Source organism: Saccopteryx bilineata, chromosome 4 (genome assembly GCF_036850765.1).
Source record: "Saccopteryx bilineata isolate mSacBil1 chromosome 4, mSacBil1_pri_phased_curated, whole genome shotgun sequence".
NCBI classification, from domain to species: domain Eukaryota; kingdom Metazoa; phylum Chordata; class Mammalia; order Chiroptera; family Emballonuridae; genus Saccopteryx; species Saccopteryx bilineata.
Window position 1 is genome coordinate 76628156 of NC_089493.1, and position 13222 is coordinate 76641377.

General features: G+C 39.2%; 1 protein-coding gene across 7 annotated transcripts in view; it reads right to left on the reverse strand.

Moving 5' to 3' along the window:
- Nucleotides 1–13222, reverse strand: part of GOLM2 (golgi membrane protein 2) — a 123038-nt gene that overhangs the window by 30125 nt on the left and 79691 nt on the right. Inside the window, exon 10 of one of the 7 annotated variants that reach the window (XM_066276621.1) lies at nucleotides 9883–9952. The exons of the other annotated variants lie outside the window; for them this stretch is intronic. Coding sequence (XP_066132718.1) covers nucleotides 9883–9952 — 70 coding nt within the window. The remainder of the gene's footprint in view (nucleotides 1–9882; nucleotides 9953–13222) is intronic. 7 annotated transcript variants of the gene reach the window in all.

Consider the following 13222-nt stretch of genomic DNA (forward strand, 5'->3'; position numbering starts at 1 on the left):
AAAAAAACTCACTACTCAAAGGGTTAAATGGAAAATTCCAAAAATAAATTATTTGTAAGTTTTAAATTGTACACTACTCTGAGTAACATGATGAAATGTCATGCTGCCCTGCTCTGTCTCAGCTGGGTCATGAATCATTCTGTCCAACGTGTCCATGCTACCCACACATTAGTCATCTAGCAGTCATCTCAATTATCTGATCAACTGTCACACTAACAGTGCTTGTGTTCAAGAAGCTCTTGTTTAATTTAAAAATGGCCCAAAGCATAAGAGCAGTGACGCTGGCAATTCAGATATGCCAAAGAGAAGCCATAAAGTGCTTCCTTTCAGTGAAAAGATTAGTATAGTATAATAAGGCATTTTAAGAGAGACCATATTCACATAACTTTTGTTATAGTATATTATTATCATTGTTACTTAGTAATTGTTGTTCATCTCATCTCTTACTGTGCCTAATTTATAAATTAAACTTTATCATATGTATGTGTACATAGGAAAAAACACAGTATGCATATGGCTTGGTACCATCCGTGGTTTCAGGTATCCCCTGGGGTTTACATATCCCCAGTGGATAAGTGGAGACTACTGTACTTCAAGCAGAAGAATTTCAGAAACGGCATGTGCAAGAAGGACTTTCTGACCTTCTCCCGAAGCAGGTCATGAAACCCTCATGTGAAAGGTGCCTTTCCCATACCTGAAGGAAAGAAACATCCTTATATCCAAGATGGAAGAAGACCGAGAAGAATCTGAAAAAATAAAGCTTGCTAAGTTTCTCCTACTTTACTACAGTTACCTCATTCCCTTTGCCTTATCATGTCTTTCCACAGCTTCCCACTCTTCATCAGAACTAGCATAAACACACTCAGGTTAAACCATTTCTTTGGGTCTTTATTTTTTTATGAAGAGTACCCCTTGTTATGTAAATTTTATATTAAATAAACTTGCATGCTTTTCTTATGTTAATCTGTCTTTATCAGTTTAATTTTCAGATCTAGCCAGGACCCTAAAAAGGTCAAGGAAAACTTTTTTCTCCCCTACAGTGGTAAATTATAGAGCAATATGACACAGACAGGCCCTGGCCGGTTGGCTCAGTGGTAGAGCATCGGCCTGGCGTGCGGGGAACCCGGGTTCGATTCCTGGCCAGGGCACATGAGAGAGGCGCTCATTTGCTTCTCCACACCCCCCCCCTTCCTCTCTGTCTCTCTCTTCCCCTCCCGCAGCCAGGGCTCCATTGGAGCAAAGATGGCCCGGGCGCTGGGGATGGCTCTTTGGCCTCTGCCCCAGGCGCTAGAGTGGCTCTGGTAGAGGCAGGGCGATGCCCCGGAGGGGCAGAGCGTCACCCCCTGGTGGGCAGAGAGTTGCCCTTGGTGGGCGTGCCGGGTGGATCCCTGTCGGGCGCATGCGGGAGTCTGTCTGACTGTCTCCCCGTTTCCAGCTTCAGAAAAATACAAAAAAAAAAAAAATTACACAGACACTAATGAAAGTATATATATATATGTTCAGTGAACTGAAGTGGTATGAGAAGAAGTGATCAACTTAGTACAGTTGGTATAAATAAGAAGGGGTTTATCAAATAGGTGACAGCAGAGCATGGCTTTAAAGTATGATCAGAGGTATGCTGGAAATAGAACAAAAAAAGAAAATATCAGTGACTTTTCCCCAAACTTCAAAAGTATAGAGGAGGTGGTAAAATTCAGTGAAAAAGCATGACTGTGATGAAAAGGGACCCAGATAATAGTCCTGCTTGTTCCACTACTCATCTCAAGCAAATTAAACTCTCTGGGTCTAATTTTTCTTGTTTGTAAAATGAGGAAATCACAGAAAAATAATCATTTACGCCACTGTAATTTTTACAAATTTCAACAAGGAAGAAATGCTACAGAAGCATGTCTGTCGTACCCACCATATTCCCCGGACTTAGCACCCTCCGACTATCACTTGTTTTTGTCCTTACAAAATTTTTTGAAGGGCAAAAAATTCAAAAATGAAGAAGATATCAAACAAGCACTGGTTCAATTTTTTGCATCAAAAGATAAAACATTTTTCAAAAATGGGATATACAAATTGCCCTCACACTGGCAAGAAATCATTATTAATAATGGCAATTATATTATTTAATAAAGTTTATTGCCAGTAAGAAAAATTTGTATTTTGTTTTATTCCAAAAACAGACAGAACTTTCCGGTAGACCTTATATAATCACTATCACAGTTAACATGCTAGTGTATCTTTTTAAATCCTTATAAAAAGAATGTATTGAAAATATAAGCAAGTAGTTTAAAGTTTCAAGAATGAGAAATACCAAATGATAAATTGTAATACACATAATAGTGATACACAACTTGAAAATATAATAAATGAAAGTTTCCTTTTTAAATAAAAAAATTAAATCTTTTTACAATTTAACTTGAGAAGTCAAATATTTATTGAAAGAAAAATATAAAACTACAATGAAGCATGAATAAATGGAATATTTCGTAAGGACTAAAGATAGTAATATAATTTTGCTCAATTGAACATGTAGATTTAATTCAATATATATTAAAGTTTCTGAGGACTAGTTATATAACTTGATAAACTAATAGTGAAATTCTTCTGGAACACCAGAGAAAAATTAATTTTTTAAATTTTAAGGTAGGCTCAAATTATTAAAAACTATAGTTTACAAACATATATGTGATATTGTGATTTATAAAATATATATATTTGGTCTTCATCCCCCTTTCTGATAGAGCTCCTAAAATCCTTGGAATTTAGGAAGCTCCTAAAATCCTTGGAGAGTCTTAAGAGTCCTTTCTTATGTTAATGAGTCACCAGGACAACTAAGTAATTAGACCCACCCCCCTGACCTACAGGAAGGGAGAGAGCCAATCATCAATGGCTAATTATTTAATCAATCATGCCTATGTAATAAAGTCTGCATAAAAATTCCATGCCTCAGGCCCTAGAACAACTCCGCTTGCAACAGAGCAATTGCCTCTTAGTGGACTTGCCAGGTGGATCCTGGTCGGGTGCATGCAGGAGTCTGTCTCTCTGCCTCCTGGCTTCTCACTTCAGAAAAATACAAAAAACAGACAAAAAATTCCAGTACACAAGGATCAAGGCGCTCTCTCATTGGTAGAGATCTGGGGAGAGTAGAGTGCTTGGAGTAAATATGAAAGCTGTGCACGGTCTCCTTGTATCTTGCCCTATGCACCTCTTCCATCTGGCTGTTCCTAAATTATATCCTTTTTTTTTTTTTTTTTTTTTTTAAAGAGATTCTTTTTTTTAGATTTTATTTATTCATTTTTACTGGAGAAAGAGAGAGAGAGAGAGAGAGAGAGAGAAGAGGGGAGGAGCAGGAAGCATCAACTCCCATATGTGCCTCGACCAGGCAAGCCCAGGGTTTCGAACCAGCGACCTCAGCATTCCAGGTCGACACTTTATCCACTGCGCCACCACAGGTCCGGCTAAATTATATCCTTTTTACAATAAATGGGTAATCTAAGCAAAATCTTTGAGTTCTCTGAGCTGCTCAAGCAAATTAATCAAACGTAAGGAGGATGTTGGAAACTGAGATGTACAGCCTGTAGTTCAGAAGCATAGGAAAAAACCTGGATGTACAACTGGTATCTGAAATGGAAGAAAGGCAGGAAAAAGGGATGATAGTCATTTTTAAATTAAAAAAAAAAAAATTTTTAGTGAGAAAGAGAAACAGACAGGGAGAGAGATGAGAAGTATCAATTCTTTGTTGCAGCACCTTAGTTGTATTCTGATTACTTTCTCAAATGTGCCTTGATGGGGTGGCTCCAGCAGAGCCTATGACCCCTTTCTCAAGCCAATGACCTTTAGGCTCAAGCCAGCAAGCATGGGGTCATGTCTATGATCTCACACTCAAGCTGATGACCCTGTGCTCAAGCTGGTGATCCCGCATTCAAGCTGGCCACCTTGGGCTTTCCAACCTGGGTCCTCTGTGTCCCAAGCTCATGCTCTATCCACTGTGCCTCTGTCTGGTCAGGCAGGGGGGTAGCAGTCTTGAAGGACTGCGCCCCACCCTGTGAGATCTGAGGCCATCTCCAGGTGGATGGTGTCAGAATTGAGTTGAATTGTATGACACCCATCTGGTATCTAAGACTCATTGGTGGTACAAGAAAAACTCACAATCATAATTGGTTTAAAAATTATCATTTGCTACGGATAAAAACAAGAATTGAAAAAAAATGAAAATTCTAGAGCAGGTAAAAAATAGTGAAATAAGCCATGGCCAGGTAGCTCAGTTGGTTAAGCATCATCCAGCTAAGCCAAGGATGCAGGTTCCACTCCCAGTCAGGCACATACAACCAATGAATGCATAAATATGTAAACCAATAAATCTCTGTCTCTGTCTCTGTCTCTCTCTCTCTCTCCCCCCTTTCTTCTCTCTCTAAACTCAATAAATAAAATAAAAATTTTAAATAGTGAAGTAATTTATTATGTGATGAACAAGTAGTAAATACCATAAAGTAAAAATAAACAGTAAGAATTCTGAGCCATTTGACCAGGCGGTGGCGCTGTGGATAGAGCATGGAACTGGGACATGGAGGACCCAGGTTCGAAACCGTGAGGTTGCCAGCTTGAGTGCGGGCTCATCTGGTCACTGACTTGAGCAAGGGGTCACTTGGTCTGCTGTAGCCCCCCAGGTCAAGGCACATATGAGAAAGCAATCAATGAACAACTAAGGTGCCACAACAAAGAATTGATGCTTCTTATCTCTCTCCCTTCCTGTCTGTCTGTCCCTATCTTTCCCTCTCTGTGCCTGTCACAAAAAAAAGAGAATGAAAGAAAGAAAGAAAGAGAGAGAGAGAGAGAGAGAGAGAGAGAAGGGAGGGAGGGAGGGAGGGAGGGAGGGAGGGAGGGAGGGAGGGAGGGAAAAGAATCCTGAGTCAAATATTTATCATGGTAGAGGCAAATTATTTTGTATCAATATAAATTCCAAAGAGGTTAAATATCAATTAGAGGGGGAAATAAATAAAAATTGAGTAGTATATCTATGCCCTGATGATTTTATATTAAGGAAATGAAGGCTTATCATAAGAGTCAAGATGGCCTGACCTGTGGTAGCAAAATGGGTGGAGCACTTGCCCTGGAATGCTGAGGTTGCTGGTTCAAAATCCTGTGCTTGCCTGGTCCAAGGCATATACAAGAAGCAACTACTACGGGTTGATGCTTCTTGCTCTTCCCTCACCTTTCTGTCTCTCTCCTCTCTCTAAAAATCAATAAATAAAGTCTTAAAAACATGAATAAAAATCTACAGTGTCATTCAGCTAGGTTTCAGGATACAAAAGCAACAAGCAAATATCAGTTATAATTGTAGAAATGTGGAGAAAAGGTACATTGTAAATTGGTAAAGCAACTATGAAAAATAGTATGGAGGTTCCTCAAAAAATAAAAAACAGAATTACCATATGATCCAGCAACTCCACTTTTAGGTTACTTATCTGAAGAAAACAAAAATATTAACTTAAATAGATATATGCACTCCCATGATCACAATAGCATTATTTACAATAATGAAGCCATGGAAACAACCTATCTATCGATGAATGAATGGATAAAGAAAGCAATTGTGGCTACGGAAATATATATATTCAGCCATAAAAAAAGAATGAAATCTTGCTATTTACAACAAGGATCAACCTGAAGGCATTATGCTAAATGAAATAAGTCAGACAGAAAAATAAATACTGTAAGATTTCCCTTATATGTGAAATTTAAAAATAACAATAACAAAAATCAAGCTCATAGGTACGGAGAACACATTCATAGTTGCCAGAGGCAGGAGGTAGATGTGAGGGTGGGAGAAATGGGTCAAGAGTATTGAAAGGTAAAAAATAAATAAAAATAAAAATGCAGCTGATATAAAGCACACATAGAATATTTGAATCACATTAAAAATATTTACTTTAGCCTAACCTGTGGTAGCACAGTGGATAAAGTGTCTAACTGGGATGCTGAGGTCACAGTTTGAAACCCTGGGCTTGCCCAGTCAAGGCACATCCAGGAAGCAACTACCACAAGCTGATGCTTCCCACTTGCCCACCCCCGGTCTGCCCTTTTTCTCTCTCCTCTTTAAAATCAATAAATAAAATCTTTAAAAAAATTGATTTTATATATACATATACATGTTTACATAAGCTAATTCATGACATAAATATATTATATATAAAACACTGATACACAGCTATTATTTCTAAATAAGGAAAATCAAATACCATATTTGAAATCTTTAAAATAAAGCCAAATATTAGCATATTTTAGAAAACTGAATTTAAAAAATCTAAAACCAAAAGCAAAAAAAATCAGTCATATTTCTATGCACTAGCAACGACCAATCTAAAAAGGAAATTAAGAAAATTCAATTTACAATAACACCAAAATGAATAAAATGCTTAGGAATAAAGTTAACCAAACAGGCGCAAAACTTATATGTATACTGAAAACTATAAAACATTGCTGAAAGAAATTAAAGATATCCTATATAAAAGGAAAGACATCCCATTTTCATGGATTGAAATACTAAATATTGTTTAGATGAGAGTGTGTTCCAAAACAATCTACAGACTCAATGTAATTCCTATTAAAATTCAGCTGCCTTTTTAGTGGAAATAAACAAGCAATCCTAAAATTCGCATGGACTTGTAAGAGATCCCAAATAGTTAAAATAATGTTATAAAGACAGACAAAATTGGAAGACTCTCACTTCTCAATTTTGAAAATTACTACAAAGTTATAATAATCTAAACAGTGTGGTATTGTCATCTGGGCTAAATGGAACAGAACTGAGAGTCCAGACTAAACCCACATACATCTGAAGTCAATTGATTTTTAAATTTTTTTTTTTTCTTTTTTTTTTTTTAAATTTTTTTTTTTTTTTTTTATTTATTCATTTTTAGAGAGGAGAGAGAGAGGGAGAGAGAGGAGAGAGAGACAGAGAGAGAGAAGGGGGGAGGAGCTGGAAGCATCAACTCCCATATGTGCCTTGACCAGGCAAGCCCAGGGTTTCGAACCGGTGACCTCAGCATTTCCAGGTCAATGCTTTATCCACTGCGCCACCACAGGTCAGGCGATTTTTAAATTTTTTTAAGTAAGAGGTGGGGAGGCAGAGAGGCAGACTACTGCATGCGCCCTTACCAGGATCCACCCAGCAAGCCCCCTACAGGGTGATGCTCTGCTCATTGGGAGCCACTGCTCCGTTGCTTAGCAACTGAGCTATATATTTTAGCACCAGACCAAGGAGCCATCTTCAGCGCCCTGGGCCAACTTGCTCAAACCATTCGAGTCATGGCTACCGGAGGGAGAGAGAGAGAGAGAAGGAGAGGGAAGGGTGAGGCAGATGGTCACTTTTCCTGTATGCCCTGACCAGGAATTGAACCCGGAACTTCCACACACTGAACCAACGCTCTACCGCTAAGCCAACCAGCCAGGGCTGTGGTCAACCAATTTTTTGACAAGGATGCCAAGACTGTTCAATGGTGGAAAAATGGTCTCTTTAATAATAAATAGTGCTAAGACAAATGAATACTCACATACAGAAGAATAAAGTTGTGTCTTTACCTTACACCATATACAAAAATTAATTTAAAAGAGATAAAATACCTACACACAGAAGCTAAAACTATAAAGCTCTTAGAAAAAAATAAAGCCAAAAATCTTCACAATTAGGCAAAGGTTTCTTAGATCTGTCACCAAAAGCATGAACAACAAAATAAAAAATATATTGCTCACAAAAATGAAGGGATATTTTATAACTTCATATTCATTTTGAAATATCCCCTCATTTTTGTGAACAGTATAGATAAGCTGGACTTCAAAATTAAAAACTTTCTGTATCAAAGGACACTATCACGGTGAAAAGACAACCCATAAAACGGGCAAAAATATTTGTAAATCATATATCTGATGAGAATCTTTTATCCAGAATATATAAATAACACTTAAAACTAAACAAAGACAACCCAATTTGAAAATGGGCAAAGGATCTGAAGAGACATTCTCCAAAGAGAACCTATAAATAGCAAACAAGTACCTGAAAAGATGCTCAATGTCATTAGTCATCAGGAAAATACAAATGAAAGTCACAATGAGATACCAGTTCATACCTACAAGGATGGTAATAGCTTTTTTTTTTTTTTTTTTCATTTTTCTGAAGCTGGAAACAGGGAGAGACAGTCAGACAGACTCCCGCATGCGCCCAACCGGGATCCACCCGGCACGCCCACCAGGGGCGGTGCTCTGCCCCCCAGGGGGCGATGCTCTGCCCATCCTGGGCGTCGCCATATTGCGACCAGAGCCACTCTAGCGCCTGAGGCAGAGGCCACAGAGCCATGCCCGGCGGCGCCCGGGCCATCTTTGCTCCAATGGAGCCTTGGCTGCGGGAGGGGAAGAGAGAGACAGAGAGGAAAGCGCGGCGGAGGGGTGGAGAAGCAAACGGGCGCTTCTCCTATGTGCCCTGGCCGGGAATCGAACCCGGGTCCTCCGCACGCTAGGCCGACGCTCTACCGCTGAGCCAACCGGCCAGGGCCATGTAATAGCTTTTTTTTTAAAAAAGTTCAATATTAACTGCTGCCAAGGATGTGGAGAAACTATGTTCATGCATTGCTGGTGGGACTGTAAAATGGTACTGCTGCTGAGGAAACTAGTTTGGCAGCTCTTATAAAGGAAACATAGAATTGCCATATAACCTAGCAATTTCACATCTAGGTATATACTTAAAAGAATTGTAAACAGATGTTCCAACAAAAACTTGTAAAAGAATGTTCAGAGCAGCAGCAGTATTTATTTACAACAGTCAAAACACAGAAACAATCCAAATGTCCATCAATGGGTAAATAAATAAACAAAATGTATTTGTACAACTGAATATCATCCATCCATAAACAAACAAACAAATATACATGAAACTTGAAAAGAGTATGCTAAGTGAAAAAAGCCAGACACAAAAGGCTACATATTGTATGATTCCCTATATATGAAATATCCAGAACAGGCGAATCCATAGAGTCAGAAGGCAGGTTAGTTGTTGCCAGGAACTACTGGTAGGAGAGAATGGGTACTTTTCTTTTAGGGTGATGAAAATCTTCTGAAACTAGATAGTTGTTATGATCATACAACACTGTGAATGTACTAAGTGTCATTGAATAAAACACTTTGGAAATTTTGTATCTGTATTTTATCATAATTTAAAACTTTTCTGTGACAGAGACAGAAAGAGGGACAGATAAGGACAGACAGACAGGAAGGGAGAGAGATGAGAAGAATCAATGCTTTGTTGCGGCTCCTCAGTTGTTCATTGATTGCTTTCTCATTATGAGCCAAGCCAGCGACCTTTGGGCTCAAGGCAGCAACCTCGGGCTTCAGCCAGCGACCTTTGTGCTCAAACCAGTGACCATGGGGTCATGTCTATGATCCCACACTCAAAACAGTGACTCCGTGCTCAAGCTGGTGAGCCCACACTCAAGCTGGATGAACCTGTGCTGAAGCCGATGACCTCAGGGTTTCAAGCCTGGGTCTTCTGTGTCCCAGACCGATGCTCTATCTGCTTCGCCACTGCTTGGTCAGGCATTAAAACATTTTTTAATAAAAAAAACACCTTTTATATTATAAAATAGAATAAAGTCTTATCAAAAAAAGCAATTGTACCTGACTTGTGGTGACGCAGTGGATAAAGGTGTCAACCTGCAATGCTGTGATCACTGGTTTGAATCCCTGGGCTTGCCCAGTCTAGGCACATACCAGAGCAGCTACAAATTGATGCTTTCTGCTTCTCCCCGTCCCGCCTTTCTCACTCTCTCTCCTCTCTAAAATCAATAAATAAAATCTTTAAAAAAAAAAAAAAAAAGAAAAGAAAAGGCAATTGAACTTGACCTGTGGTGGTGCAGTGGATAAAACGTAGACCTGGAATGCTGAGGTTGCTGGTTCAAAACCCTGGGCTTTCCTGCAAGGCACATACAGGAAGAACTATGAGTTGATGCTTCCTGTTCCTCCCCCCTTCTCTCTCTATATCTATCCTCTCTCTAAAATCAATAACTCATTAAAAAAAAAGAAAGAAAAAGAAACAAAGTCAATTGAAAGTGGAAAACTATGGTAAACGTAAATCATAAAAGGTATCAAAATATCTGAATTATTTATAAAAATTGATACAAAGATATATAGGATCGCCTGACCAGGTGGTGGTATAATGCATAAAGCGTTGGACTGGGACACAGAGGACCCAAGTTAGAAACCCCAAGGTCACCAGCTTCAGTGTGGGCTCACCAGCTTGACCTCATGGTCGCTGGCTTGAGCAAGGGGTCACTCATTCTGCTGTAACTCCCTGTTCAAGGCACATATGAGAAAGCAATCAATGGACAACTAAGGTGACACAATGAAGACTTGATGCTTCTCATCTCTTTCCCTTCCTGCCTGTCCCTATCTCTGTCCCTCTCTCTATCTCCGTAAAAAAAAAAGTTATATAGCGTCAATTTCCGAAGTTACCAGACAAAGTCGTCAAAACTGATGCACAGTTTATATACCAAGAAATAATTATAGTAAAATTCCTCACAAAACAGACAGGTCACTAGAAAGTAAATGCTTTATTAAAATATCTTTAAGGAGCCAGACCTGTGTGGCACAGTGGATAAAGTGTCAACTTGAAATGCTAAGGTCGCAGGTTCAAATCCCTGGGCTTGCCTGGCGAAGGCACATACAGGAAGCAACTACTTGCTTTGCGCTTCTCTTCCCTCTTTCTTTCTTTCTTTTTTTTTTTTACAGAGACAGAGAGAGAGAGTCAGAGAGAGGGATAGACAGGAACAGACAGACAGAAATGGAGAGAGATGAGAAGCATCAATCATTAGTTTTTCGTTGTGACACCTCAGTTTTCATTGATTGCTTTCTCATATGTGCTTTGACCGTGGGGCTATAGCAGACTGAGTAACTCCTTGCTCAAACCAGCAACCTTGGGTACAAGCTGGTGAGCTTTTTTCTCAAACCAGATGAGTCCTCGCTCAAGCTGGCGATCTTGGGGTCTCGAACCTGGGTCCTCCGCATCCCAGTCCGACTCTCTATCCACTGCTCCACCGCCTGGTCAGGCTTCCGTCTTTCTTTCTCTCTCTCTCTCTCTCTCTCTCTCTCTCCCTTCTCTGTCTCTCAAAAATCAATAAATAAAATCTAAAAAATAAAATAAATTATATATATATATATATCTTTAAGGAAATGTATTCTAAGTGTCTTTTTAAAGCAAATGTGCTCTGGGGGTGGGGGTTGAGGTAGTTATATTGAGTGGGACACTTGAATCCATGTTAACACAAAAAATTAAAATTAATAAAAATTTTTAAAAAGGCCCTGGGCAGTTGGCTCAGTGGTAGAGCATCGGCCTGGCGTGCAGAGGTCCCGGGTTCGATTCCCGGCCAGGGCACACAGGAGAAGCGCCCATCTGCTTCTCCACCCCTCCCCCTCTCCTTCCTCTCTGTCTCTCTCTTCCCCTCCCACAGCGAGGCTCCATTGGAGCAAGGATGGCCCGGGCGCTGGGGATGGCTCCTTGGCCTCTGCCCCAGGTGCTAGAGTGGCTCTGGTCGCAACAGAGTGACGCCCGGAAGGGGCAGAGCATCGCCCCCTGGTGGGCAGAGCGTGGCCCCCTGGTGGGCGTGCCGGGTGGATCCCGGTCGGGCGCATGTGGGAGTCTGTCTGACTGTCTCTCCACGTTTCCAGCTTCAGAAAATACAAAAAAAAAAAAAAAAAAAAAATTTAAAAGAAAGCAAATCTGCTCAAGCTATAGTGAAATAGATTTAAACATCTCCACTGATACGGTAATACTGTTCTAGAGAACAATCTAACAATATGTAACAGGAGCTATGAAGCTAGTTAAGTACTTTGACCTAGTAATTCCAGTTTGGGGACTACACTTTTAAAGAAACATCCAAGGCCCTGGCCAATTGGTTCAGTGGATAGAACACTGGCCTATGTACAGACGTCTCAGGTTTGATCCCTGGTCAGGGCACACATGAGAAGCAATCATCTGCTTCTCATCCCCTCCCTTTCCTCCTTCTCTCATTCTTCCCCTCTCACAGCCAGTGGCTCTACCAGTTCAAGTGTCAGCCCCAGGCACAGAGGATAGCTCGCCTGATTTGAGCTACAGCCCCAAATGGGGGTGTCCAGTAGATCCCCGTCAGGGTGCATGAGGGAGTCTGTTTCTCTATCTCCCCTCCTCTCACTTAAAAAAAGAAAGGAAAGAAAAGAAAAGAAACATCCAAAGTAGGAGAAGCATTAAGTACTTTGAAAACGATATTTATAATTACAACTAACATGAGAGAATATAAAATAATTTAAATAATCAATAAAAGAACCAAGCTAAATTAACTATTACTATTGTGTAAGCCCAATGGGATATATGTATGTGTTTATGAGTATACATGTATATACAAACATATATTTAAAATGACAACGATGTAACTATTTGATAGATTAAAATGTAAGAAATAATGTTGAAGTAAACCACAAAATAGTGTTCACATTGATTTCAACTCTATATAAACATTTAAAAGAATATGGAGTGTTTAAAACTCAATAGACTCTTTAAGTTGTAGAGAGTGATAATTTCCTTGGCAATTATTTTCAGATCACATTCTTTACCCAAAGATTAGGGAAAAAAATACATGTAGGCAAATAAAAATTTTTAAAGGACAAACTATAAGTTTAGAAGAAAATCTCAAGTGATCAAATTAAGATACTTTATTTAGTTACACCCTTAAACTAAATCTCTTTTTGTTCAGATAAAAGTTTTCAGGCCGATATCCCAACAAGATTTTGAGGAAATATTTTCTTCACTGTTTTAAAAATGTTAGCCACATTCTTGTAAATAAAAATGTTTCTTATATAATATTTTAATCAAGATACACAGCTAGGCTTTTAATAATAAGGAAAAGTCAATTTAATGCATACAAACTATACATGTTCATATAGGTGCTGAAATTTGAATAACTACTATTAAGACCAGTGGTAGTCAGCCTGGTCCCTACTACCCACTAGTGGGCGTTCCAGCTTTCATGGTGGGTGGTAGTGGAGCAACCAAAGTATAAATAAAAAGATAAGTTTAACTATAGTAAGTTGTGTTAGAAAGATTTATTCTGCCAAACTTAGCGAAAATCCGACATAAACTACTTGGCAAGTAATTATTATATGCTTTAATTTGCTGTAACTCTGCTTTATAAATTTTATAAAGTAAAGTTAC